Consider the following 10,116-nt stretch of genomic DNA (forward strand, 5'->3'; position numbering starts at 1 on the left):
CTCTACAATCCACTCACTAGACTTTTGGAGAAGAGTTTATGCAACTCTATTCAAAACATAAACCCTAAACTCTCACCATTATTGAAACTCCTAAAGGATTCTCAGATCCCCACTACTACAAAAGCACTGTTCTACATCGGTTCTGAAAGGTAATCTACATCGGTTATAAAACCGATGTAGAATAGAGAGATGTAGATTTGCGTTTAAATCTACATCGGTTGTGAGAAAACCGATGTAGATTTGCGTTCAAATCTACATCGGTTATCAGAAAAACCGATGTAGATTTGCGTTGAAATCTACATCGGTTCTCAGAAAAACCGATGTAGATTTGCATTCAAATCTTCATCGGTTCTACCTTAAACCGATGTAGATTGCATATAAAAAAAAAAAAAAAAAAAAAGCTTTGCAATTGCATAACCATAAGCTTTGCAATTGTTTGGAACGCCAAAAAAAAAAGTTGAACTCAAGTGCTTACAGACATTAAATATAAATCAATAAATGTATATCATTAAAGAAACAAACCAAAAATAAGTATCAAAATACAAGTGGATATTCTAACTAGTCAAATCCAAGAGTGCAACAAATATAAGTGTGGCCACTAAAACCTCAGCAAACAATTTTTTTTTTCCGAATAAAGTTGTTTTTGTAAAGAAAATGAAAAAAACTGAAACAAACTTTTCAACTCCACCCCCCACAACACGATTCACACCAGAAACAGAATGCACACTAGAATTCAAAGATATTCCATCTCCAACTGGAAGACCACCCCGTGATCTAGTAAATGCATTTTGGCCCTGCATCCAGTCCAAATAGCAAATAAATAAGAATCAAGAATAAAACAAAAAATTTCTTGCAATATAAATTTCAAGTAAAATTAAATGAAAATCACAACCAAAGAGTATTCATCCACTAAAGAATCATTCATCTCTTGGTAAATATCAACCAACAATCAAGATTTCTTCATTAAATGACCCTGAAGTTTTTATTTTTTAGTGAACATAAAAATTGCGCCATCGATGAAGATTATAAGATCTCATGTAGGCAAAGTGTTCTTACTTCTTAGCAAACTATTAACTAAACCAAAAACATTTTTCAATAATGTTAACTATTGGCTTGCTGAAGCGTTTGTTGTCTTTAAATGTTTGATATAGCTTTTCAGCAAATGTTTCATGCGTTGATCTTGGAAACATGCTACAAAGAATAAGCAGGACAATCTTACAATCTCAAAGGCTATGCATATGCACACGTCACTACATAATGCATATATATAGATGTATATTTAAAGCAAAATGACCAAGATTAGCCATGCTACATTTTGTCAAAAAATCTAGGTATTTGTAAAAATAATAGAATAATCACTATTCATAACCGATTAACTTACTCCAAGTTTTTATTTGATGGGAGGTTTTAAGAAAGAAAACAAGCATCATGAAAATGTTATACCTTCTCTATGAGATCAAGAACATCTTGATTATCAACGAACTCGATATAACTCCAATCAATCTCTTCCTTTGTATATTCCTCTTGCTCCATTTTGAAGACATGCTGCATAATAAAATGTTAACTGAGTCAACAGAAATTGTTTACAAGATAATGAATTCCAAGAAGACAGAAAATAAAAGAATCAAACCTGGTTGAAATGTTGCTGTAATTTCTCATTTGTCAAATTGATACAAAATTGCTCAAAGCTGTGCAGGACCATTTAAACATTACAGAGAACAGTTCAAAATATTAGTAACATAGGCACAGAAAAAGGTCAATCCAAGAAATTACACTATAGTCATTAATTACAAAGCATTTTTGGCTAAAAAGTTTTTGTTGCACCATTTATCCTGGGTATCCATCAAGCAAAGCAAAAACTATGGACAATATTAACTAATGCATAAAATAAAAATTTTACATCTTTATCAACTTTTATTTCATAATTCAGACACAAAGCATATAAGTTCCTTGATTAATAATCCCACTTCATATAAACAGCAGGAAAGCAAAGGGTACTGGCTAAGCACCTGTTTGTCTTGAAACTCTCAAATCCATATATATCTAGAACCCCGATCAAGTTATTTGAATCTGGATCTTGCCCAATAGAGTTGTTAATCTTGTCCACAATCCTGGATCAACAGATGTTCGCATCAATTGAATAACAGAAACTCATACATACTAAAATAAGCTTTCATAAGGATATATAAAATTATTTATATTTTCATAAACACCACAGAAATTACCAGTCAAAAAGCCTTGAATAAACTATTTTAGCCAATGCATCTCTACTGAGAGCTGCAGAAGTTGGATCAAGCGATTTTGTTATGGTGTCACCACGAGTCACCATAACACGTTTGCAGAAAGAGGCTTCAAGGGACTTCTCATCACACCTACCATAAACAAATAAATAAGTAACCATATACATACTAGATTTGAAGATTAAACTTCCAGAGAAACAACATCACTTACATCAAAAGCTCAGCTGCGACTTTTAGGTGGTAATGGGAATTTTCATCCTTGGGCTGAGAGGAATCCAGTTCCTCTTCCCCACCTTTAACAAATTCAATGTTTCCTAAATGAAGCACTGCTGCTACTATTCGAAATATAGCATCCTGAGAAGAGGGATGGCAAAATTTTCTAATGAAAACAATAAAAAGAGAAAGAAAACACTCTCCAACAGGGATGTTACTGAGTGGCACCTGCTCATCAGAGCTGATCCCAACAACCTCCATAGCTCTTTTAGTAGCAATGTACTCTTTAGAATCATCCAACCCATCCAGGGGGACGCTTGTTTGCACTCCTAGCATGCAGCTCAAACACAGTGGGCGTGACAACCTACTTACACCAAAAACCAAATTAAAAAAAAAAATACAAACCCATAATCTGAGACTCTAAAAACACAAAAAAAAGTAACCTATCCTCAACTTACTTACTTCAACCCCCTTACAAATCTCACAAAAGCAAAAAACCCCAGAGTCACGAATCACTCCTTGAAGCGCTGATTCTCCAGGCTTCCGTGCCTACAAAAATCCTCAAACACATGAAACTCACATATCAAGCAGAAACTCCCAATTCAAATCTAAAACCAAGACAATCAAAAGAACCAAACAAACAATACCTTCGTCCCCTTCTTGTACCTCACTGGCAATCCCTCAAGAATCCCCGTAGCAAGAAGTTCCTTCAATTTCTTCGCAAACCGACATTGGCGTAGACTCTCCGGCATGAATCTTGGGTTCATCATCGCTCTGAAGATCAACGACGTCGCTCTTGGCCTCTTCCTCGCTCATGGCGGCATCCTCGGGGGGCTTGGTCTCCTCGGCCTTCCTGGAGCGCTTACGGGCTGAAGCGGTGGGTCAAGATGGTTCTTGCTGGCCCGCGTCTGGCCCAAGGAGCCAGCGTAGATCTCGAACTGGGCCTTCATGGCATAGGCAAACTCACGCTTGAGGCCAGAGCGAACCCTAGAGAGCAAGACGAACTCGTCAGAATCAGTGCCTTTGGCCATTGATTTCAAGAAATCACGGAAGGTTAGAGAAGGAAGGGTCGAGGGTTAGGGTTTGCGGAGGCGCTAAAGATGGGTTTGGTCGAAGACGAGAGAAAGGAAAAAGTGTTGAGAGGCGCCAAAGTCACTATTGCTCATCCCTTCTACATCGGTTAAAAGGAAACCGATGTAGAATACTTCATATTTACATCGGTTTTAGGAACAACCGATGTAAATATGCTCATATTTTGTATTTATTTACAAGATTGCCACCGCATATATTTTTTACATTGGTTTTTGGTGAACCGATGTAAATATGGCGATGTAAAATGCGCTTTTTGTAGTAGTGCCCAAAGTCTCTCAACACTGAATAACGACTCAACTTAGCAACATAAAATGACTTGAAATAATTATAACACTCTACAACTCACAGTGTTACACAAAATGCTCCAAGGTCAAGGTAGAAGGCCATAAAAGCCCTTCTGCATAGACTTACACCACCTCCTAAAAAAATTATGCATGAATACATGGACTCTCATACAACATCATAAAGCACAACAAATAATGCAATGCTCACCTCTCAATTCACTCTCACATCATAAGAAACATAAGCTCAAACTAAATCCTAAATTATTTGTACCAATATAAAATGACATGTCAAATATATTATTACAAAAATACCTCAAGGATCATACTCCAATATACCTTACACATGCACGCACAAGCACATGACACTATGGAAAGAGAAACAAAATTTTATTGTACTACCAATTATACATGGATTATATTATTTACATACTGCAACAAAAAAATATTATTTACACTCAATAATTAATAAATAATTATAACAAATTTAAATTACACACAACATTTTTATATATAAATTAAATTCTTTTTAAAAGAGTGCTTTTATAAATCATTCTTCAACGATAGTGTTTTCAATTATTTTTATTTAACAAAAAGGTTTTCAAAGATTTTTTTTAATTAAGATCTTATGTATTTTAATCTATCAATTTTTCTAAATTAAATTTTATCATTTTTCTTAAAAAAATAATAGTTAAAATTAAACTTTTATCATAATAGAAATTATTTATCAATCTAAAATATAATTTGTGATAAAAAAATTATTTATTTATTATAAATTATTAAATAAAATAAAATTAATCTTGTGTATTTATATATAATCTAAAATATTAATTATATATTTAAATTTTAAATAAAAATCATTAATCAAATTATAACAACTTCATGCTAATCATTTATATATTAAATTGTAAATAATTATTTTTATAAAAAAAATTGTCAATTTGACTTTGGAATGATATAATTTGTCTGGATTCACAGATTAGGTTCTTGCTTGTCATCACCTGTACTTATTTATAATTATGGATAAAAAAATAACAATATTATTTAAGGAGAAAAAACCTCACGTGAATTCAACTAAGAAGCCAATAATTAATACGTTATTAGTTGGAAAAGTACTGCATTCAGATTTTCTAACTAAGATATTATATTCAAATTTCATAATTGAAAAAATTGTATTAATAGAAAAAATTTCATCGAAGATGATTAGTAATTTTTTTAAGGAAATTAATTATAAATAAAGTTAATAAATATTTTGTATTAATAATAAAATTTTATTTAAAAAAATAATATACAAATAAATTATTCTGGATATATAAATTTAAAATATAATATTATTAAAAAATATTTCAATAAAAAAAACTACAGTTATGAATGCAATTAAAAACTGCATGCATGTGAAGGAGAGCAACAAAACCTCTTTTATTTTCTGTGGTTACAAATGAGGCCACTTATTAGCCTATGTTTGGTTCTAGGTTTTTGAACCACCGAGAATCCCGATTGGAACAAGAAAAATACATTGAACGTAGTGCATCGGTGATTGGTAAAAAAATAAAAACAAGGTACGTGAAAGTAAGTTTTTTCAATGTTCGGTCAGCATCATTAAATTAATTTTGTAAGAATTTATAAAAGTGATTTTAATTTATATTAATTTCCATTTTAAAAATAAGTTTATTATAAAATTAATATAAATTGTTAATTTAGCGTAAGGTTATAATCACACTAATTAATAAATTTAATATATATTACATTTTTAATTAAACACACTAATTAGATTTATATTGAACAAACCAATAATATTATAATTCATTTCTCTCACGGACATTTTAGAGTCTCTAACTATTGTTTTCAATATGCTATAATTTCTAAATTTTTAGATCTGACTATCACTTTTGTATTAAGAAAATTATCTTCTTAATATTATGTTGTTACTTTAATTAATAATTTTTTCATACTAATTAATAATATTTTATTTTATTATAAAAACCAAAGAATTAATTACCAAGTTTAATAACAAAAGTAATTGTTTTTCTCTCACTAATTTTGAGTGACTAAATTTCAATGATGAGATTTTTATAATTTACACATATTATTTAATCAATAACTATATTTTTAGTAGTATTTTGTTTAGTAATTTTAAACATAAATTTGTTTTTTTATTGACATTATTCTTATAACATTCATAAAGTAAAACATCAAAATTTTAAGTGCATATTTAATTTTAAAAAATAAATCAATTCACTCAACTTCATACTTAATTAAATTATAAATCAATTAAAAAAATGTAAATTTAATACAAACACGTACTTATTGTTAAAAACTTCTTCTATCCAAACTTACTCCATTTAAAATTTGGTAGTATTTATTTTGTTATTAATTTTTTTTTTTTTGTTTATAGAAAATAATAATGTTAACTTTTCATAAAAGTATTTAAACAAAATAATATAATCATTTTATAATTATAAAATATATTATTTAAAAATGTAAGAAAGCATTTTCTTAAACATTAAATTTAATGAAGATTAAAATATAAATAATATGCTATCTTTTTTTTTATATAATCATGTCATTAGTATATGAAATAATATGTCTCTAAAATATGTTTTCTAATATATTATTTTAAATATATTTATTTATTATTATTTGAAGTTTATTGAAAAATTAAATCATTCATTTATTGAATTTTTATTTCATTCATAATTTTTTTTAATAAATTTTATTAATAATAAAATTATATTGAAATAAATATGTTAGAAAGTGAGTTGTCATCATCCTCAAAAGAAACATGTGAAGTCTGAAAATATTGTCACTGGTGGAGGGAGGAGGTGATTCCAGTGGCCATCTTCACCCCTATTTTTTAAAGTTCATTTAAGTATAAAATTTATTCTATCCATTTGACCTGTCATTTTTATATATAATTTTTGTATTTAATAAGTTATACATTTTTATTCGTAAGATAAAATGAATTATATATGAAATTTCTAATATAACAATTTAAAGTGTTTTTTTTATTAAATCATATTGTTCTATCTCTTTAAAATAAATTTTCCGTGACTTCATCTCTAAACATTGTTATATTTAAATTAAAATTAAAATACTCTTATTTGATTAAAAACTCATTAATTACGATAATTTACTATTATGATCATTATTAAATAAAAATATAACTTTAAATTTATCAAACATCAATAATAATGATACACAAGGATGTTTTAATTAAGAAGCATTGTTATACATGAAGAAGCATTCACAAAACATTCTCCTTAAGAAAAGAAAGTCAAATGACACATAAAAGACTTTTCATTCCTCCATGCCTTTTACTATTATATTATAATCTCCTCCACTTGACCACTTTCCATTCCAAGTTTTGACAATAAAATACGTAGTCGGCAACGTACAAGGATTAAGAATACGTAGCAGCAATTAAAAAATAGTTTTCTGTGATGACCTTTTTGAAAAAAATTAAATTAATTAATTAAAAAAGATAAAAGTCCTTCACTCACTAATTCAGCCACAAAAAAGCAGTGGCACTAACCATAGCATGCTCATTTCAGCAGTCTAATTAAGCTGCTGCTTTCGTATATATGCCACAAAAGCAAGTGCCCTTTTACCTTTTTTCCAAAAAATCTTCATTTCAATTTTCAACTGACACGTTCTTTCTCTTCTATAAATTGCCTTCTCCACCCTCCATTCTCCCTCCTCACAAATCACCTTCCATTTTATTTACTCTCTTACAAATTTCTTGAATTTGAGATTTGTGAAAAGAAGTATAGCAGCCGAGAGTACAGAAAAATCTGTAAAGCTCAGGAGGGATAGCGCCGCAACACACCAGGATTTTTACATCATGATGTATTTGGCGCTATCTATCCTGAGTTTCACGGGTTCTTCTTACTATATATGGAGTACCATGTAAGGTGCAAGTTAGATCAAACATGCCCTCTTTGCCTCTCCTAGCAACTCACTGAAAACTATATAATTATATTTCTTCCTTTCTCTCTCTCTATTTGATTGTTACTTAATTTGCTAGCTATATATGATCATGGTGGTACAGAAATCAAGATCTTGAATTCTTGATAGATATGATGGCGATTAGGAGTTGTACGATTTGACCTTCATTTGCTAGTTTTTGTGTTGACTGAACTTTTATTTCTTTATTATGGATTTTTCTTACCCCTCTCTAATCTCAGATCATAACTCATGCATGCTGTTTTACTTTTCTTCTTAATTTTCTTTGTTTACATCTGATCTGATTTTTGTAACAAAAGAATGGTGAACTAACAGTTTGTACTTTGTGGTTTTTGGTGTCATTTCTCAGAGACTGGAACCATACAACTTCGAAAGCTTGCTTCGTTTCCTCTTGTTGAGGACAGAAACTCACTTACAGAAAAGAATTACTAATTATGCACACTAAATTCTAATTCATGACATGCATCCTAGAACCAGGTAGCTAGAAGTGTTCCAAGGAGAATCGGTTGCATGGTTTGAAATTGTAATCATCGGTTGAAGTTGCAATTTTTTTTAGATCTTTCTCTTTTATCTCTTTTTCTCTTCCCTAATTAGTGTCTCTTCTGTTTTTTTTTTTCTTTCTTTATGTCTCTTAATTAACCTAGAGGTATCCATGCATATTTTCCTTTTTTACAACTTGTTTTGCCAATGCAATTTTAGCCGTATCAGTAAAATCAACTGCATTTATCCGTAATTTTTTACAATAATATTCATCACAAAGCAAGTTAGACTATGTATTTAATTTAGAACCATGTTTGTTTGAGTCCTTATATAATTATATGCATACTGGTTTTTGTTCAATACTTATAATTTCTTCTGTCAGAAGTGCTTTTTCCCAGAAAATTCAAGGAGTTCTGCTATGAACATCAAAATATCTATATTGACTTCGAGATCTAAGCAGGAATATATCTTTGAGAAACTATATGTTGCCCTTGATAATTTAAGGATTTTATGTATTGAAATTGAGAATTTTTCTCTCCTTTTTATTGGAATTTTTAACTAATTTAACTATTGTTGGTTCAAAAAGCTAATAATACCAAAATTCTTAATTTTTTAATACTATAGCAAATATTTATAGTTCAATTAAAAAAAAACTATTTATATTTTTTTTTTCATTTTTTCTATGTTTATTTCATATTATATACCGTGTATATATATATATATATATATATATATATATATATATATATATATATATATATATATATATATATATATATATATATAGCTTCGTTCCCATTAATTGTTTCAGGCCTGGTTCACTGATCTAGAATATGTAGTCTTTTCTTCAGAAGGACCTATTCTGCTACAAAGTTCGTAAAGCATATTTTGAAGCCAGTTTCTGTCTGAGCTTTGACCTTTTGACTGATAAGTATTGTACACAAAAAGATACGAGTTCTTTTTCTTTTATTTTTTTTACCTTTCTCTCTGAGCATGAGAGAGGAAGGGTGAATTATTGCTTTTGAATTTTTTTATACTTGTTTTCTGAAAAGAGTAATGAGTTAGTTCGATTTTTAATGGCGAGTTCTGAGGGTAGCAGTCTTTCTCTTTCTGGCCTAAAGCCAAACCCTAGTTTTTTTTTTCTTCTTTTTTCTTTTATGTGTGTTTATTTTTTGTTTTTTTACCTTGGAAATAAAAAGCTATGTACCTAGGGTTTTCATGGAATTCGACTGCAACTTGTGCAGAAACTTTTTCATGAATTATAAATTGGACTGTGGATGTTGACTTGCTTCCAACTTGGTTCAGGACTCGGTCTCCTCGCTTTCTTTTCTACTTCTATAATTAACATTTTCATAATCTCCATCATTAAATTTCTATTAAAAGTAAAGTTAAAATAACAAGCAGATACTCCTTTCAGTTGTCGACGTGGATGATATAATTGGTAGGATCAAACTTGGTACGACAAGTTCTGGATTTAACTTTTAAATAATCTTTTTTACTGAGTTATTTAATTAATTTGAACATGCATGTCTAGTATAAATTTTTAAGAAAAAGAATTTGTTTCATATGCACTTCTTTTGTTAATAGATACTCATATATATACATTAGGATTATCTAACACATGGATAAACTCAAATCAGATTATTTCATATTAATTAATTAAGATCTTAAATTCAAGTTCTAAAATTATATTAAACTTTAAGGTTAGGATAAGAGAGTTTTATTTTAAATTCTAAATATGTAATTGCATTAAATATTTATGAGCAAAATTATTATCCCAAGAAATATATTTTTAGCTTCACGTGTATAAAAAAAATTATACAAAAATAAATAAAAGAAATAAATAT

At 29.2% G+C, this 10,116-nt stretch overlaps 1 protein-coding gene and 1 long non-coding RNA gene across 4 annotated transcripts; one reads left to right on the forward strand and one right to left on the reverse strand.

The window, feature by feature from the left end:
- Positions 1-395: 395 nt before the first annotated feature.
- LOC145956597 (myosin-7-like) lies at positions 396-4,399 on the reverse strand. Of its 3 annotated transcripts, XM_083072150.1 has the most exons (9): positions 3,101-4,392; positions 2,916-3,002; positions 2,682-2,817; positions 2,452-2,594; positions 2,226-2,372; positions 2,010-2,111; positions 1,631-1,688; positions 1,444-1,545; positions 399-794 (listed from the first exon to the last, which is right to left on the reverse strand). In XM_083072150.1, the coding sequence occupies exons 3-9, from the start codon at positions 2,787-2,789 to the stop codon at positions 555-557; spliced, it is 900 nt and encodes a 299-aa protein (XP_082928276.1). In that variant the 5' UTR covers positions 2,790-2,817; positions 2,916-3,002; positions 3,101-4,392; the 3' UTR covers positions 399-554. The 3 variants fall into 3 exon arrangements, with proteins under 3 accessions (XP_082928275.1, XP_082928274.1, XP_082928276.1); XM_083072149.1 differs by having other exon boundaries at positions 396-794; positions 2,452-2,817; positions 2,912-3,002; positions 3,101-4,399; XM_083072148.1 differs by having other exon boundaries at positions 397-794; positions 2,452-2,817; positions 3,101-4,398.
- Positions 4,400-6,751: 2,352 nt separating this feature from the next.
- LOC145955885 (uncharacterized) lies at positions 6,752-9,352 on the forward strand. Its single transcript, XR_014432631.1, has 2 exons — positions 6,752-7,737; positions 8,139-9,352. It is a non-coding gene; the product is annotated as an uncharacterized LOC145955885 (long non-coding RNA).
- The last annotated feature ends 764 nt before the right edge of the window (positions 9,353-10,116 follow it).

The sequence above is a fragment of the Cajanus cajan genome, chromosome 3, assembly GCF_000230855.2.
Source record: "Cajanus cajan strain Asha chromosome 3, NIPB_CcT2T_4, whole genome shotgun sequence".
Lineage (NCBI taxonomy): Eukaryota > Viridiplantae > Streptophyta > Magnoliopsida > Fabales > Fabaceae > Cajanus > Cajanus cajan.

Excerpts from the sequence above, each read along its gene's own strand:
- LOC145956597 (XM_083072149.1), bottom strand. The coding sequence starts at position 2,789 with ATGCTAGGAGTGCAAACAAGCGTCCCCCTGGATGGGTTGGATGATTCT. Across the intron at positions 2,112-2,225 it reads TATTCAAGGCTTTTTGACTG|GATTGTGGACAAGATTAACA; the intron begins GTAATTTCTGTG and ends CTGTTGATCCAG. Across the intron at positions 1,546-1,630 it reads TACAGCAACATTTCAACCAG|CATGTCTTCAAAATGGAGCA; the intron begins GTTTGATTCTTT and ends TTTATTATGCAG.